This window comes from Papaver somniferum, chromosome 8, assembly GCF_003573695.1.
Source record: "Papaver somniferum cultivar HN1 chromosome 8, ASM357369v1, whole genome shotgun sequence".
In the NCBI taxonomy this organism is placed as follows: domain Eukaryota; kingdom Viridiplantae; phylum Streptophyta; class Magnoliopsida; order Ranunculales; family Papaveraceae; genus Papaver; species Papaver somniferum.
Window position 1 is genome coordinate 32,620,953 of NC_039365.1, and position 19,342 is coordinate 32,640,294.

Here is a 19,342-nt window from a genome sequence, read left to right on the forward strand (position 1 = left end):
TTATTGTGTGATGGAGATATTTTAGTTAATTTTGTCAAGGGTGGTGGATATGAAGTTGAAGTTGATGTAATCAATGAGGAAGATTAATGATCTGAATTGAGATTAATGATGAATCTGCTGATGATAACAATGTTCGTGGACGGTGTAGCTGATTTTCATCATGATGATGGTGATTACTATATAAGCATTAGTATGTTTTTAGGTTTACTCTTGTTGTTATGTTTGTTCTAATTATGTTTCTTACGAACTTTTATGTATTAGAAGTATCTTTAATCTATGTTTAACTTTTATTTTCAGTGTTACTACGAGCCTTTTAATTCATTGCTTCCTTAATACTTGCGTTTAGCATAAAACAAAATAAACAGCGTATACAGTACATCATCATCTTTAAGCATAAAACCCACACAATATTCGGTAATTTCGTGCTGCCTACTTAGCAAAACAAGTTTAATTTCAAAATAATTTAATATAACACTTAATATGTCTTTGTTCTGATAATCAAACTGCCGGAGACTAAAAGAGTTGAAACTTTCGGCTATTAAAATACACATTCAGGGGTAGGTGTGTTCTGCTAAATATACTCTGTATATGATTATTACTTAGTATAACTCGTATATATTCTTTTGATTCATCTCTATTTTCAAGGAAAGTTCCAAATATAAGTCTTTGTTTGAGGAAAATTCCAAATATAAGTCGTCAAAAGATTAGGGCGACTTTTCATCATGATATAAATTGGGGTTGTTCAGTACAATGTCTGTTAATGTAATTGATATTGATCAATAAACTTAAAACAATGGTTTCGTCCTCTGTTGACGTATTAGAAGAGATTTGGTTGCGTTTACCGGTGAGATCTCTACTTGTATTCAAATGTGTATCAAAACAATGGTGCGCACTCATATCTGATCCCTGCTTTTGTCGACGTTATTCCGTTCGAAACCGCAAACAGTCGATTGCTGGACTTTTTGTGCAAGACGCGCCTTATCGCTCTCAGGTTGGTCAAACTTTTTTATTTATTGATGGAAGCAAAAGAAATAATGCCATTAGTAATACTTTTGTTCCCTACGAGAAATCTCTACCTTGCATTAGAGATTCTGAGTATCAGACTATTCAATCTTGCAATGGGCTTCTATGTTGTAGGACTTCCTTCAACAACTCAACTTCCCGCATCTCTAATCCATCTACAAACAGTTTATTCTTTTTGATAGGAAATTCATCTACAAACAGTTACACCCCCCGCCCATCCACTTTCTACATTTATAATCCATCCACAAACCATTACAAGATATTACTTCCGCCACCATCTAGAAAGGAAGGTTTCATGTGGGTTTCTAGTGTAAGTTTAGCTTTTGATCCTCAGAAATCACCTTATTACGAAGCTATTGCCATCTGGGGGGATACACCGGACGGCGCTCAAGCGGAAATATACTCTTCTAAAACAGAGTCCTGGAAGGATTTGGGGATAATAGGTGCCCGTCATTCTCATTGTTTTAGAGATTGTGGTGTCTATTGGAATGGTGCTTTGCATTGGTTCAACATATTTCGTGGGCTATATTTTGATATCAGTCGAAAATTATTAAAGAGACTTCCAATACCAGATATATATGGAGAGAGCATACAAACTTACAAAGGTACGAATATTGAAACCTGGAATGTTTATTTTGGAGAGTGCAATGGGCATTTGCATCTTATTAAAATTTATGGACTTGAGAATATTCCTACTGATCTCTATATCTTGGAACTGGAAAGAGATTACTCGGCATGGACAGTAAAGTACATCGTTAACATAGAGCATTTAACACTACATATAATACTGAGATGGTACTTAATAAGCACAATAAATCTTTCAAGGATTTGGATTTCTCGGTTTTGTTTGTTGAAGACAATGATGATGATGAGGCGAAAACATCCAAGTTGGTGATGCACATAGGCGAGCATGTCATTTTTTACAATCTCAAGGATATGAGCTTCAAAGAAGTTGAAGATGTACACTTGATCAGAAATGTGCATAGCTATCACCGGTTAGCTACTCCATTCATAGAGTCACTAGCATGCGTCTGATTATTATTATTATTATTATTATTATTATTATTATTATTATTTTTTTTAATAATATTCATTGTCCAGTTAGCTTGCTTTGGCTTTGTTTCAAGTACAAAGAGAGTTGACAGAAGAGTGAGTGACATAAAATTGGGAACAGATTGTGGGGACTGGGAGGGGATTCCCACCCAAATCTCTATGGAATAGAGGGAGCAGAAATGCTCTCTTTACTTATTATTGCCTTTTTTTTACTCCAAGTTCCTTTGTATACCCATGATTAATAGGCTGTGGTATTTCGAAATGCGAAATTTCATCATCCACAAATTTTCATTTTAACAGTTAATATTTAACGATTGTTATTTAATATGATTGATGATGATTTTATATGTCTCGAAGTTCTCTCATTTTTGACGAGAGTGTAGAGACTTATAAGAAGAATATCTCATCAAAAAATTAGCTTCGAATTCATTGGCGGTTGGGTTTGGTAGAGAAAATGAGGCTGAAATATCAACATTATGCCATTATAACCATGCCAACAGATCCTACCCCAAACCTACAAATATAACGAACACTCTGAAAGATTTGAGTAGTTGTTCAAAGACGTATAAATGATAAAATTTTGTCAGTGGCGCGCAAATTTGAAAATAATTAATTTGTGGCTACTGATTAGTTTGTTCATGGCAAAAAAAAAAGAAAAATCCTAAGAAAAGAAATGAGACTATGAAGAATCTTATAATATTAATCTATTAAGGTTTTAGTAACAATCCTATTATTGGGGCTTGAACAGTTGAACCCAATCGAATATTGGGGGCTTAAGGAGATTTGGGTAGCCAAAATATGGACAGAGGAAATTACATATGACTGAAAATTTAGATTTGTCCTTTCCTAATAAAATTAATTAAAATCTAAACCTGATCCTAAATCAAAACTCTTTTATCACATCAAATGACTCTTCATTTTTTCTCTTCTTCTTCTCAAAAACACTCTCGAAAATCTATCTCCCTCTCTTCTTCGTTGATTCTTCAAACAATTCAAGTTGATTTGATTCTCTAAGTTGATTCTCAAGATGGCAACAAGATCAAGAGTGACAAGATGCGGACGATTGAACCCTGATTCTTAAACTGGGCAAGTTATTGATGTTCCATTTAATGGAGGTGTGGCGAACCAATTTGTTCAAACACCAGCGAATCCTCCACAAATGGCTCCTACTAGGTAATAATCGAAAAACCCACCAGTTATTTTGTGTTAGACTGGAAAAATAGGTTATATGGATGATTTTAGGGTTCTAAAAAAAGGTTTCCTGAGACGTTCACAGCTAGGAGTTCCTATCGTTCTAGCCGTAATGTAGTGTTAACAGTTGGGACATTAAGAACTCTCAACCGTAATTGTAGAAAAACGGTTGAAAAAATTCGAGATCTCATTCGTGTGTTTGTTACATGGATGGGACTTCCCAACCGTAAGTTATCATGTGTCTGCAAAAAAAATATTTGGGTGATGACTGTTTCGGTCGGAAACTTCCCAATCGTAACTCTGTTTTCCTAGCCGTTTTTTTTTTGCGCTTCTTAGCCGATATGGTACTTACAGTTAATTCCCGGCCGATTTGTTGTCTTACTGATGCATGGGTCGTGTGTTTTTCCTAACCGTAAATCTATTATTGTATGTTGAACTGTTTCCATCTTCTTATATGTTTTGCACCATTTTTAGGAACCAAAAAAGTGAAAATAAGAAAGAACCACAGGAACCGGAAATTTGTGATATTGTTAAGATGGTGGTACGTACCCTAACTTCTTCATTCTTAATTTTGTATAAGTTTTTCAAATTATGTACAACTATTGATTGATGGATGTGAACTTGATATGAAAATAGGTCGAGCGAGCTAAGTGGATGGCCAGAGGCTTAACCCGTAACGTTGAAGAGGTTTTATATTTGGATTGCGATCAACAGAAAACAATGCTTCTCAGGCTTCAGGAGTTACATAATCCAGCGAAGGAGGATCTCTATACTAACGATGAGGATGATTGGATCAGTGGTTCCCAGACTCCCCATAGCTCTTCATCATCTTCTAAGGATGTTCCAAACAATTTTGGTCATAGTGTATGAGTGGTTTATGTGTACCTTTTTAAGTCTTTTCATTACGCAAAATTTACTTTTAGCCTGTTTTAGGGTCATGGATTTGGATGGATTTCGTTTTTAAGTAATGGGATATTAATTTACCTTAAATGAATGGATATTAGTGTTTTAATTTATCAGATTCTTGTTTAAGTATAATGGAGTGAAAATCTGATAATGACAATCTGAGATAACTTACGGCCAGGTTAACCCTTTGAATAACCCAGACGTATATCTAAATCGGCCGAACTGACAGCCGTAACACGGATAAAATTACTAGACGTAAAATAACTTATGTCTCGCATTACTAGCCGTAAATCTGACAGTTCTCATAATTACGGGTAGCTATTTCAAGCCGTAAATTTGCCACAACTCAGAACTACGGAAAGCATTTAAAGCCGTAAAACTGTGTACGACTAGGTTTTGCAGTCATAAATCAGCGAAAAGCTGATTTTCCTGGTCATTGAGTAATTACGGATAGAACTTCACGGCGTAAAACTTAGCCGTAAGTACCTCTAAATAACCAGTATCTTTGGTTTTCTAAGAGAAACTTAGATTTCTTATTTATAATGAGTGATTCAAAATACATACTTTCACTTACAATCACCACTCTTCAGAAAACATTCTTATCAAAAAACATTGTTATCATATTGTCACAACCTTCACACCACATTTACTCATAGTCATCCTCATCGGAAGTCTCATAATCATCGTCATGGAACTCATTACTACACACGGGCCATCCCTTGTCAACTGTAATGCCTCCAAAATTCAAATCTTTCTTCGAACCTAGTACACCAACCCAATGGTATTTCGCCATCGCCACTGTCTCCTTTCCTTAATGGAGGTAATGGCCATCCTCTTTCAATTTGAGGCCGATATAATGGTTCATGTTCACAAACGCCATGATGATTATTCTTGGTGATTCTTTTTCGATAAAATACGTCTTGTTGGTGCATATGTAACACTATGTCCATAAGAGATGCAATGAATAACGCAATGGAGTGAGTTGGCGAGTAGATAGCCACATATTGGCATTCTCATCCAATATCCACTTGTCAATCTATCATTGTTCCTTCAACGTCGTTTCTTGTCTTTCAAATCTCATCAGTGGCTTGTAGAAATCGGGAAAACCACGTAGTTGAAACAAACACTTTTCCCTTACATAAGTAATTTGGTCTATATCCCAATCTTTTCATCTTCAAAAGGTCCAAGTTGATCTACGAACATATGGAAACCACAATTTATGTCGCCCTCAACATCGTCGGTGGACTTAACGTACTCATGAATAAAATATGGTAAAAAGTGCATGTAATTTTTATATATTGTGTACGTATGTCGGATATAATTACCTTCCTCATCTATATGAGGTGATGTTATCGGACCTACTTCCATATAAACCGTCTCTTTCTCACTACTAACAATTTTTTGTGGGGTGATTTTCGATGGTTCGACCACCAACGGTACTTTTCATTTAACATCATGACCTCGGTTTCTCACTAATTTCTTAATACCAAATCCACTACCAACTTTCCTTTGGACTCCACTACCTTCTTTTGTTATTGAACCTTCTTGGGATGGAACAATCAGGTCTTTAATTTTGACCCCATAAGCAACTTTTCTTGTTGAAATTTCTTGGTATGGGACAACCACCGTCTTCTTGGAGAATTTTACCTTCACTTCACTACCTCAGCTTGGTCCGCCTTTTTCCATTTCCTTTCGTTTACGTTTTTTAGTAGCCGTAACGTTCGCTTCCTTGTACATCTCGTTCAACTTTTCAAAACCCGAACGATCTATTTGAATTAAAGGCGTTAATTCTGCACCCTCTTGAAATTTTCTATTCGCTTCCACCTTTTCCTTTTTCCTTGTACTTTTTTTTTTCGAAGGCCTACTTTTCCCTTCTCCTTGGTTGGTTCAAAAATATCTTCTCTAGTGAATGGACGGTTGAATTTCCGCAATTCATACAACCAAAGTTGTCTTTGCACCAATAATAAAAAATCATACTTCTCAAAAAGTTCCTTATGTGCATCCGTGTCGCAAAACACTTCCCCAAGACCTTGATTGGGTAATGGATCGCTAAATAATAATTGTTTCCAAAATGGAGTTATATCTTCGACCGAAATCATATTTGAGGGATAATTGGCTACCGCGTGCTTACATGGGAGGATCAAAGCCGTCTTGATGGGACAATTACATCTCATATTCCCGGTGGAAAATTCGATTTCTCCCAAGCCTCCACTTCCGTCATAATTTTTAGGATTTCCCATTGGGAAACGTATGAACTTATTCCACGGAGCCAAAGGCTATCCAAATAATCGACGAGCTTTCAAGATCGGCTCTTTTCAAAATCCCCTTTAATTATATCGAGATCACGCTTGAAATACTAGACCATAGCTTCAAAAACAACAACAAATCCACCATCACACCCATTTAGCTTACTTTTGAACCGATAGTGAGATGAATCCACCGTATTTTCTTTAACCACGTTTATTTCAAGTTTTATTATATTATTGATTATCTTTATTATTTTTATTGTCTAAAAATATTGAGGGGTTATTTAAAATGATCAATTAAATTAACCAATCAATATTTCTTCTACTAGTTTTGGGTTATGTGATACGTGTAATTGTCACATTAACTCTTTACACAGTAGTAAAATCGCAAGAGCTGACAGAGGGATTTTGTTAAGCAATTGTGTGTAAAGATAACACTAGTAAGCAGACCGAGCTTATGCGTCTGATGCTGGGATCAACCTGATTCATAGAGTGTAAAGCATTCAACTAATTTACACCTTGAGAGATTATTCTTGGTGGGTTGGTTGGATAGAATCTGGTAGTCGAGCGCTTCTGTATCCAGTGACAGCAGGAATCCGGGGGATAGCAGAGCTTATTGCTACTCTACGGTTGGTAACAATATAAGTTCAACAAGAAATAAATTTGCATTTAATTAGGCTTCGGTTCAGTGACGGAGAATGATTCCCTAATCATATTTCTCCTTATTGCTTTAAACTAATATTTATTATTTTCTTTTTAGTAGTTACTTTGATTTGAAAATCTAAAAACCCCATTTCAGTTACTTTTTAAACAGCTAGAAACTCCCTGCTCTTCGTGGGAACGAACTCCTTGTCATTATATAACTGGTTAATTGTGTGAAAGGTGTAACTAATTTGTTGCGTAAACGAAGCGCACCAGAGGTACATCCACGATGAGAGCTATGGTAAATCGTGCTAGCAATTAAAGGAGAAAATGAAAAGTGGATGGTCGATCAACCAAGTCATCCATGCAACGTGGAAGTGGTTTCGACACGATCTCCCACTTCCCCATTCTTCCACTTCCTTTAACTGTCACCACTTACAGGAGATTGGTGTTCTGCAATAAATAGTTCGGAAACATATGCTTTGATAAGATTAAAAAATTTCGTAAGAAAACTTACGAAAAAGTAAAATTATCAAACACTTTCAGAATATTTCTCTTGTCTATACAAAATATCATCTTCACAACATTTTAATACATCATATCACCAACAGATCAATATCCATTGATCTCCACACAATCTCATCTTTCCACCCTACAGACCGACCCTTCTCCTCCCCTTGTGACCGAACTGAACCTGGAACGACAATTATCTTGGTTTAGGACAGGGTCTTACAGATTAATCTCTCGAACTCAAAGTACTCCCGTGCAGTACATTTGTCTAAAGGTTCAGACGATTTGATACTTCGAGCACCTTCTTCAGCGAACGCTTGCCTCCTCCACCACTTTTTACCGAAAACTGTCGCAGGTCGTTTTTACCTGCAAACAGAGTGAATCATAAAAATGGTTGCAGGTAATTTGAAATTCAGGAAAAAAATGAAGTCATGTGGATGAACGAGGTCTAATGCTGGAGAAAGATATTATTTTCCTGCAAATGCTTATTTTAAAGTAAATTGAACCATGGACGTTATACGTAGTGGTTGGTGCTATTAAGATGGGTATCTAAGCAAGGCATATGGTTGGATCTACAAATCAGCTTCTTAAGTAGTCAGATGCCTTGACATATTCTAGTAGAATCAATTGAATACAGTAATTTTGGCTGTTTAGGGAGCTCGACAAGGATAACAATGAATTATTGCAAAATAATAAAATTACAAACTATCTTACTCGAATTCATTACATGCGCAATAGCAAGCAAGTATAATCCTCCAATTCTGTGAATTTTTTTAAACATTATTTGATATAGAAAAATTACAAATCGGTTTGTTTGTCTTAATTTTGGGAGGGTAATGCGGGTGATATTGCTGCTCAATATATGAGTTTTGAACAAAAACCCAAATTTTCTATCTTACAAGCAAAAAGCTTTGCCTTCTAATAAGAAAGTTTTGCTATCTTAGAAAAATATAATATGCACTATAGCAAGTGCATCGGGCGTGCGTCTAGACTAGTAGGAGATAAAAGATACACGGTAGAGAGGATAGGTGCAATTGATACTTTTATGAGGATTGTTATTGTATATGAAGAAGTTAGAGATAATCCATAATTTTTCACACTCGTGATGATCGGTGAGTAGTACGGCTAAATGGTTACCAAACATTAGAAGACCTCTGATTGATGATGCAGATAATTTAGAGTTACATTAAACGATGAAGTTAATTTAAAAGATGATGAGCAGGCGCAAATGATAAAGCTGATGATCATGATGGTAAAGCTAGTGACTTTGATCATGATAATGAAGCTAGCAATGATGAAGAAGGTGATCGTGATTATTTTGATGATGATTACTAAGCATATGATCTCATTGAGATTACTATGTTTTTAGTTTAATATATTCTGCAATCTAGATTTAATTAATTATTGTCTAGTCCTATTATATATATATATATATATATATTCTCTTATTATGTTTTCTTCCGTATTTTAAGTTTAATTATTGTTTAAAGAATAATATATATGTTCTAATTATGTTTTACAATGAATAACGTATTTAAAAACATTCTTTTTCCTTTGAAGAAGAAATGAGAAACGAACCCTAATACAGCCGCCTGAACCCCCTCTATTCAGATTGGTTCTTTGAAGCATATATGAGCAGACCACAGTATATGAGCAGACCACAATATCTGTGATCTTCTTTGTTTTGCTGCTTCCGGTTTAGGGTTGAGTTTTTTAAACCTATGTCTTATGTTTAGGTAATGTAATCTTATATTTACTTGTCTTCTCTCGCGATTTCATTTGAGGGGTTTGTCATTTAGAGATTCTCTTGTTGTTGATTGTTTCCGCTTGGTAAATATGATGTGGATCATCTTACATGAAAAGATTATATCTTTTAAGAATACTAGCTTCAGTTGCAACAAAATCAACATCAAAATTTCTTCAACACTAGGAACCGAAGAGGAAACAACATCAACAGAAACAAAACAGCTACACCACTCACTAAAACACTGATTAAGCACCGACTCAGATCACTTTCAACCGATACAGATCAGGCCAGTAATCTTCAAATACTTTAGTTTAGGTTTTAGTTTGTTACTTTAGATTTAATTGCTTCATAACGGATCATTTGTTAATCCTAACACCTATGCATTTTGCAGTGTTGATATATTATTTAGTGCTTTTTACAAACCAAGCATGACCATTTAACTTAGATATGAAAACCTTGAAAAACTGATGAGTCATTTGTTGATCCTAACACCTTTGTCTGGTGTAGTTATGTTCACTTGTTTGATCTTGTTATTAAAATTTCAAACATGGTCATTTAACTCAGTTCAACAGGCTTGTTATCAGTTTCGGTTCTGATGGTTGAATATTCTGAAGTGTAGAGAGACCCAAGTGTTGATGGTGGTAGCTTAAACTCTGATGTAATCTTAAAAGTCATTCTTGTAATCACTATGATTCCAGTTTAATGTATGAGATTCGCCTCATTTTTCCCATAAGAGAAAAGAAAAGGTTTTATATAATAGTATAAGTTATGAACTTATGTATGAGAGGTATCCAAATGCGTAGACATACTAATAGGGCCCTTTTATAAGGTCAATATTTTTCCTCCGTTAATATTGTAACATTGATAAACTAACTATGAGTTAAAATCCGCACATGACTTCGCTACCGATGACGACATCTTTGATTTCGCCAAGTAGATTGGGTTGGATAATCGGAACCAAAACAATGAGAACATGGTAAATCACGTTCTTTAGTAAACTACACCAATAAGATTGTCAATTCTTCAAATTTAACTGTCCAAATTTAATTGTCACATTGTGCGTTCAATTATTAACAAGAGACGCATATTAAGTTTTTATATATGTAAATTTAAAGAAGTAGAAGATTGCAAGGGTTAATCCTTCTCTATAGCTTTCTATCTCTCCCTCCCACAGATGTCTTGGTAGCGGAAGAGTTGTGCAAAACGGTGATGACTTTCAAGTTTTTAGGCGGCTGCGCCCATCTGTAATACTTTAGGGTTCCTGCTCATTTTTCTCCTGTAATGAGATTGTTTTAGGCTTCACAATTATTTGGGTGTCTAGGGATTTTGGGGATTGGGCTTTCTGTATGGGTCTTTTCACAATTATGGTGATTATAATTTTTTGGGCCTAACTAGTTTTATTTGGTTAAGATTTTCATAAAATTTAGGAATTCTTGAAATGATGTACGAGTACTTACTAAAAATTTACCGAAACTTTAAATAAAAAAGAGACTAATGAAATGATAGAAAAGCGACAGTTTTACAACGTCCAATTTCATTGGCATTAGACATACAAGGTTCGAGTGGAAGTTTTATTTGCGAAAAAATTTAGCAGTCCAAAAAAGGGGGGGGGGGGGGGTACTAGACTGGGCTTGGTAGGGTAGTGTTTGGCTGGGGTTGGGTAGGGTGGTGTACTGGTGTGTAACTGGAAGAAAAGAGCCCCTTCTTAGAGCCGAGCCAGTACTGTCACACTTGTGCACAACTACCTAATGACCGGCTCTGGTTCAGATATTTCTGATTCAGGTTTAATTAATTTGCTTTTCCTCAGATGTTATGATTATGATGTCGCATTGCCATTTGTTTTGGTCAGCACCAGAAATTTTTTAGTGATGGATGGTCATATGATCAATTCCAGAACCACTTTCTTTACTTGTACTCATTATTATCACTACAGCGGATTTCCAATGCAGAGAATGAGGTCATATCCCCAAAATCACTATTGTATACTGTCTTTTCTGACTTACGTTAAGTCGGTCAATTCAAAGATTCTACATAATGTGGCCCTCACGTAGGTCATCAACGATAAGGCATGAGTTGGCATCCTGGTTTGTTTCTTGGCAGTGGTCGATCGATGACGATAGCGAAAACAACTGGATTTTGGGAAGAGAAATTGTAGGGAAAGAGATAACTTTTCCAAGTTGGATTTCGTATCCTCTTCGGTTCCTCTTCAATCTTTTGTTTCTCTCAATTTAAAGATTCTACATGTCAGACACTTGGAATCAATGGTCTTTCCGAATATACACCAAATAATCATTGATTAGGAGTAGTTGAGTAAGTAGTCGTGGTTTAATTCGTAGGATGATATTGATGAATTATTAAATGATTTTAGGTAAGTAAATTTCACCCAATAATATTTGAATTACCGAAGAATGAAAAGTGAATTATTATAGTAATAAATATTTACGGCTACTCTATTGTTAGCGTAATGCTTGGGTTCAACTTACTCTAAAAAATACTACATGGGTTCGAGTTTTGGCTTATCTTTTGTGTTGTTTTTGATTATTTTTAAAATCAAAAAGGAGAAAATTCTAGGACTCCCCATGCGAGGGTTGTGTTTAGTCACAATTTTGGCCAAATCTCCCCGATCTAAAAGTAAAAGTATTGCCTTCCGAATCAACTCTACTCTCCAACTCATTTGAAATCATACTGTTATGGTTTGTCACATTAGAGAGTTGTGTGGCGCAAACCTTTGAGCTAAAACGCCAAGCTATCCGACCAAACCAACTAGCCAAAACCAAGAAATAAATGATCAAAACCTAACAGGGTGTTAAATGCAGAACACCAAAGATCACCAAAGATATTCTCAACAAAGACTTAAAAGGAGCATTAAGGACTGGCAAACCTATGTCTAGCAATAGTATACTAGTAGTAGACTAAAAAACACACAGCTGTGAAGGTCTTGGTCTAAGTTAGAGTCAGAGTCTCGCAGGGAAAATAAATATGGAGAAATTTTAGAAGATTTGAAAAACAAAAAAAGAAAAGATATTCCAACATGCATACATCACTGTTAGATACTCGTAAAGGCCAAAAAGAAGACCAATCAACGACGCAAGATTCAACATACCACGCTAGACACTTTTATTAACTTCCATATTATCACACCCCTAGGGAAAGAAAATTAGATTCTAGAGTCTAGATACAGCATCAACTGTACAGGCAATAAAGGATGCCCCACCAGATATTCTCCCCGATCCATATGGTCCTACTCATCTTAAAGTTAAGTTAAAACCTCGTATGAAGGAAATCCAAACAAGACCCGGGGAAGAAAAAAATAAATCTTCAAAAAGAATACCGCCGGCCACCGGCCAAGACTGCTGCTAGCTAAACCAGGACAATAATCATACAAAAATTGAGATATAGATAAGATATAATTACCCATGTAAATCGTTCTTCTTTTCTACTACGACATCTGTGCTGTCAAGTGGCATCACCATGACTCCATGCAAGTATAGTGTAGCCTGGCCTATTGAATACTCAATCAAGGGTGTTTTTGATGAATACTTATAAAATAAAAAACCTCCCTTTAGTTCCGTCTAACATTTCATTTCTTCATTCTCATTCTCACTTTTCATCTGTTTGTCATGAATTTTGTATTTTACCCATGTGCAACACTTGGAAAGAGTTTTACTACTCCAAGCAATGACAAGCAAACCGGCTAATTAAATTAACTAGCGAACACCAAGAGAGAAATCAAGAAAAGAAGAGATATGCTAAGATCAACAGAGACTTAATAGGAGCATTAAGACTAAGCACAACTTAACAATAAAATGTTGGAACTGTAAATTGATTAAGAACCTATGTCTAATCTGCTAGACTAAAAACATAGCTGTAAGGGTCTTTGTTCTCGGTCAGACCCTGGCAGGGATATTCCAACATGCATATCACCGTTAGATACTCCAAAAGCCGAGAAAGGAATACCAATCAACGGCGCAAAACGCAACATACCACTGAGCCACGCTAGGCACTCGTATTAAATGCCATTATCACAATTTTGTAAAGAAGGTGGTTGTAGAAGTGGTTGGAATTTAAATTTCTGAGTTATACATAATGTAATGTGGATTTGTTGAAAGTATAGTCTCATCTCCATTTGCTTTCTCTTTGCATCTTCTCTTTTAATCCGTTCTTCTCATCTTCCCTAGTTTCATCTTTGTTTCTCTACAATGGAAGGTCCCAGAATTCATCTTGAAATATACAATCAAGATTCATGGAACTCTGAGATGCTTCCACCAACAATGGAAATCAACACAATGTATGATTTGAAAGAAGCAATCCAAGCACTGTATGTACCAGATTGGAGGCTTAATGAAATGGTGGTGGTCTATTTAGGATCGGCTGATGAGCCTGATGCAAATGAGGTGATTAGAGCTGATAGTATGTCTTTGACTAAGTTAATTGGAGAAGAGTTAAAACCCAAGTTTGAGGTTTACAAGAAAAAGAGTGAAGAGCAAATTAACATGATAGTAATTCGTGAAGTAGAAAGTAACATAGCTCATACTGTGAATGTTACTAGTCAAGATACTGTGAGTGATTTGAAAGTGAAGATTGAGGAACTCATTCGTGTTTCTCCTGATAAGCAGAAACTTTCTTATGGTGGTTGCTTATTGTGTGATGGAGATATTTTAGTTAATTTTGTCAAGGGTGGTGGATATGAAGTTGAAGTTGATGTAATCAATGAGGAAGATTAATGATCTGAATTGAGATTAATGATGAATCTGCTGATGATAACAATGTTCGTGGACGGTGTAGCTGATTTTCATCATGATGATGGTGATTACTATATAAGCATTAGTATGTTTTTAGGTTTACTCTTGTTGTTATGTTTGTTCTAATTATGTTTCTTACGAACTTTTATGTATTAGAAGTATCTTTAATCTATGTTTAACTTTTATTTTCAGTGTTACTACGAGCCTTTTAATTCATTGCTTCCTTAATACTTGCGTTTAGCATAAAACAAAATAAACAGCGTATACAGTACATCATCATCTTTAAGCATAAAACCCACACAATATTCGGTAATTTCGTGCTGCCTACTTAGCAAAACAAGTTTAATTTCAAAATAATTTAATATAACACTTAATATGTCTTTGTTCTGATAATCAAACTGCCGGAGACTAAAAGAGTTGAAACTTTCGGCTATTAAAATACACATTCAGGGGTAGGTGTGTTCTGCTAAATATACTCTGTATATGATTATTACTTAGTATAACTCGTATATATTCTTTTGATTCATCTCTATTTTCAAGGAAAGTTCCAAATATAAGTCTTTGTTTGAGGAAAATTCCAAATATAAGTCGTCAAAAGATTAGGGCGACTTTTCATCATGATATAAATTGGGGTTGTTCAGTACAATGTCTGTTAATGTAATTGATATTGATCAATAAACTTAAAACAATGGTTTCGTCCTCTGTTGACGTATTAGAAGAGATTTGGTTGCGTTTACCGGTGAGATCTCTACTTGTATTCAAATGTGTATCAAAACAATGGTGCGCACTCATATCTGATCCCTGCTTTTGTCGACGTTATTCCGTTCGAAACCGCAAACAGTCGATTGCTGGACTTTTTGTGCAAGACGCGCCTTATCGCTCTCAGGTTGGTCAAACTTTTTTATTTATTGATGGAAGCAAAAGAAATAATGCCATTAGTAATACTTTTGTTCCCTACGAGAAATCTCTACCTTGCATTAGAGATTCTGAGTATCAGACTATTCAATCTTGCAATGGGCTTCTATGTTGTAGGACTTCCTTCAACAACTCAACTTCCCGCATCTCTAATCCATCTACAAACAGTTTATTCTTTTTGATAGGAAATTCATCTACAAACAGTTACACCCCCCGCCCATCCACTTTCTACATTTATAATCCATCCACAAACCATTACAAGATATTACTTCCGCCACCATCTAGAAAGGAAGGTTTCATGTGGGTTTCTAGTGTAAGTTTAGCTTTTGATCCTCAGAAATCACCTTATTACGAAGCTATTGCCATCTGGGGGGATACACCGGACGGCGCTCAAGCGGAAATATACTCTTCTAAAACAGAGTCCTGGAAGGATTTGGGGATAATAGGTGCCCGTCATTCTCATTGTTTTAGAGATTGTGGTGTCTATTGGAATGGTGCTTTGCATTGGTTCAACATATTTCGTGGGCTATATTTTGATATCAGTCGAAAATTATTAAAGAGACTTCCAATACCAGATATATATGGAGAGAGCATACAAACTTACAAAGGTACGAATATTGAAACCTGGAATGTTTATTTTGGAGAGTGCAATGGGCATTTGCATCTTATTAAAATTTATGGACTTGAGAATATTCCTACTGATCTCTATATCTTGGAACTGGAAAGAGATTACTCGGCATGGACAGTAAAGTACATCGTTAACATAGAGCATTTAACAGCTACATATAATACTGAGATGGTACTTAATAAGCACAATAAATCTTTCAAGGATTTGGATTTCTCGGTTTTGTTTGTTGAAGACAATGATGATGATGAGGCGAAAACATCCAAGTTGGTGATGCACATAGGCGAGCATGTCATTTTTTACAATCTCAAGGATATGAGCTTCAAAGAAGTTGAAGATGTACACTTGATCAGAAATGTGCATAGCTATCACCGGTTAGCTACTCCATTCATAGAGTCACTAGCATGCGTCTGATCTCCCTTTTTCTTTTTCTTTCTTTATCATATTATTCATTGTCCTATTAACTTGTTTTGCCTTTGTTTTAAGTACGGAGAGAGTTTGGAGAAGAGTGAGTGACACATAAAATTGTGAACAGACTGGGGAGGGGAATAGAAATGCTCTCTTTTCCTTGTTTTTTAAATTATGCTCGTCTGTTATTGAAAAAGATGCCAAGTTTCCTTGTCTACCCATGATTAATAGGCTTACTTGTGATGTGCCTGTGGTATTAAGAAGAAATAAAAACTTGATTGAAAAAAATGTGAAAAACATTAAGAATCCAAACGTGTATAACCGTTACTTAGATCGCAGTCGTGCCATTCTTATTGCAGTTGAAATTCTTATTGTTGGTTCCATTGTTTCTGTTAGGTACAAGCTCGGTGAAGCTTAATTTATGTTTTTTATTGTAGGTAAAAAATCTACTACAAGTAAAACAAACACTCTGAAAAATTTAGTAGTTGTTGAACGATATATAAACGATTAAAATTTGTTGGTGGCGTGCAAATTTGAAAATAATTAATTTATGGAGGCTGCTGATTAGTTTGTCAATGGCAGAAAAAAATAATCATAAGAAAAGAAATGGGACTACGAAGAATCTCTTAATATTAATCTATTGAGGTTTAGTAATTGCTCCATTATGAGCGCAAGTTCTCCGGAGAAAAACCAGGACCAAGTATGATACTACTTTTTAAAGCTTGAGGGCTCTGGAGAAGAAGGCATTATGCGTCACTTGGCAAGAGTATCACATAATTTATATTCAAAGAGAAAAGGATATTATTCATCAATACTTTCTAGATATGGTTTCGTCTTCGGAACTTCGATCCTAAATCGTCACTGCTATTGTTGTCATGTTTGTCTCATTATTTTCGCCATCAATCATAAACTCCATGCTTCAAAATAATCTTGACCAAAAATTTACATTCATACCGTTTGACAATACTACTATTACTACTTCTGTTTTGTCGTATTTGAGTTCTTCACCGGATCTGGTGAATAGCTCTAACCAGACAAATCAAAAGTTAACACCTACTGTTATGTTCAAAGAGATATTGACCAACTCTACTGAAATTTGGAGGAGTGGAATATCGCACATATCATTAATTATGCGAAGTGAAGATTATCTAATGTAAGCGAGGACTATCGCACACCACAAAGTCGAGATGACGCATCGAATGATGTCAGCAGAGTCACGAGTAAAGTATGATGATCTATGCGAAGTATAGTCTGTGCGAGAATGAGTGATTGTATATGAGCGAATGTAACGCACAGAGATTCCGAAAATAGTGGATCTCTTAGCTGTCATCCATTATGTAAACATCTATATAAAGGAAAGAGTTTCTTGCTTGTAGGGAGGGATCCTTTAATATGTATTAGGAGAGAGAAAGTTTATCTGGTGAGCAAATAAAGTCATTATAACATCTTGTAATCAATTCTAAACCTAAATAATCAATAGAGAGTTCATTATGATAACTTAGAAGCTTGTTTAGATCCATTGGGGTGTGGTTGTAGGATTTCCTGCAACTATATTTTTGGCGCCAGAAACAGTTTCGGGTGATAAATCCTGTTAGCAAATTTACCAAATCTTAAGATAGATCTGAAGATTTCAGGAAAAATAAGAAAGAACAATAAAGAATCTATGGAAAAAGCAAGAATCGTAACAATACAAAGAAGAGGTAGAGATATGCAGTGTAATTCTATAACCAAAGAATCAATCTCTGATGCGGATTTTCAAGCGGGAATAACATGAAGGATTCATAAGAGAAATCATGAAGGAAAGAAGGTGGAAACAGTAGAAAAGGAGTCTCCATTAAAAGAATGGGAAAAAGTGGAGATTACGTTTGCAGCAGACGATTCTAGAAGAAAATTTAAAGCAAATAAATCCATTGGTAATCACAGTTACAGCTGAACCAGGAGAAAATATTGCAATAAAGAAGAAATCAGATGAATGGATGGCCGATAGAACACTGATAGATACATGAAGTGGAGTTGATATCTTATTTTATCGCACATTCAAATCAATGGGATACGAAGATGCAGAGATGACACGTCCAACTTATAATATACATGGATTTAATAAAGCAATCACAAAACCGAAAGGAGAAATTGTGATGCGAATATTACTGGGAGAAATAGAAACAAAGATAACACTATGTGTGATTGATATAGAATCACCATACAACATGTTATTGGGAAGGCCATGGGTGCATGCGATAAAGGATGTAACATCAACATTGCAACAATGCATCAGATTCCCAATTCCAAGTGGTATAGGTGAAATTAACAGAGATGTTATGAGTGCGAAGATTTTCAATCGCACAGATGTAAGAAATTATGAAGGAAGAGCAAAGAAGCGAAAAGATCGCTGGAGAAAAGCAAAAGAACTAAAAAAGGAGGATGAGTTTCAGACATATATGATCAGAGCGAAGGAGGGAAAAGGAATACCAAGTGGAGCACCAGCAAAGGAAGGTGAACAAATTAAGGAAATTAAAGAACCAACACCAATGGGAGAACCAAAAGCAAATTTTACTGCAGTTGAACCAACGAAAGAAATAAACGTTGGATCCGAATACGAGCCAAAAATATTAAGAATAGGAACTAAAATGGATAAAGAAGAAGAAGAAAAAACGATAAATATCTTGCGAGAATATAACGATATCTTCGCATGGAATATGGAAGAAATGCCAGGAATAGATCCGTCTGTCGCATGCCATAAATTGGACATTAACAAGAATGTAAAGCCGTTCAAACAAAGAATACGAAATATTGCAATTGATTATCATCTTCAAATAGAAGCGGAGTTGCAGAAGATGCTGGATGCAGGAATTATAAGGCAAGCAAAATATCCAGAATGGGTAGCAAACATGGTAGTCGTACCAAAAAAGAATATATAAGGGGATAAGGATCTGCATAGACTTCACCGATTTAAATAAAGCGTGCCCTAAAGACAGTTTTCCTTTACCAGATATCCCTCAAATGGTAGAATCGGCATCGGGAAATGATAGAGGCTCGATGATGGATGGGTATATATCTTACAAAAACAAATGGTTTTTGGCCAATCCAAAGGAAGTCAATAAGATTATTTCCCTAACCGACGGCTGCTATTCCTCTGGAAATGTAAAAGACAAATCGCGGTTGAGAATGGACCCATGTTTTACGGGCACATCCGACGTTCCATATCTCTTTTGCACTTAATCCCCTATTCCGTTACAGAACCCATAATCACTGATATCTTCTTGCACTTAATTCTCTTCCGTTACAAAGTAAATTAGGGCTCTTCTACTGAATGTTCTCCTCCGTTAACAATGAC

General features: G+C 35.7%; 2 protein-coding genes across 2 annotated transcripts; both read left to right on the forward strand.

The window, feature by feature from the left end:
• Positions 1 to 793: 793 nt before the first annotated feature.
• Positions 794 to 4,137, forward strand: LOC113305361 (F-box protein At5g07610-like). The gene is made up of 3 exons (XM_026554415.1): positions 794 to 1,818; positions 3,742 to 3,808; positions 3,904 to 4,137. Exons 1-3 carry the CDS (start codon positions 794 to 796, stop codon positions 4,135 to 4,137), a joined length of 1,326 nt encoding a protein of 441 aa, XP_026410200.1.
• Positions 4,138 to 14,751: 10,614 nt separating this feature from the next.
• LOC113303117 (F-box protein At5g07610-like) lies at positions 14,752 to 16,217 on the forward strand. Its single transcript, XM_026552111.1, has 2 exons — positions 14,752 to 14,946; positions 15,093 to 16,217. The coding sequence occupies exon 2, from the start codon at positions 15,274 to 15,276 to the stop codon at positions 16,012 to 16,014; it is 741 nt and encodes a 246-aa protein (XP_026407896.1). The 5' UTR covers positions 14,752 to 14,946; positions 15,093 to 15,273; the 3' UTR covers positions 16,015 to 16,217.
• Positions 16,218 to 19,342: the final 3,125 nt, after the last annotated feature.

Excerpts from the sequence above, each read along its gene's own strand:
- LOC113305361 (XM_026554415.1), top strand. The coding sequence starts at position 794 with ATGGTTTCGTCCTCTGTTGACGTATTAGAAGAGATTTGGTTGCGTTTA. Across the intron at positions 1,819-3,741 it reads CTACATATAATACTGAGATG|GAACCAAAAAAGTGAAAATA; the intron begins GTACTTAATAAG and ends CACCATTTTTAG. Across the intron at positions 3,809-3,903 it reads GTGATATTGTTAAGATGGTG|GTCGAGCGAGCTAAGTGGAT; the intron begins GTACGTACCCTA and ends ATATGAAAATAG.
- LOC113303117 (XM_026552111.1), top strand. The coding sequence starts at position 15,274 with ATGTGGGTTTCTAGTGTAAGTTTAGCTTTTGATCCTCAGAAATCACCT.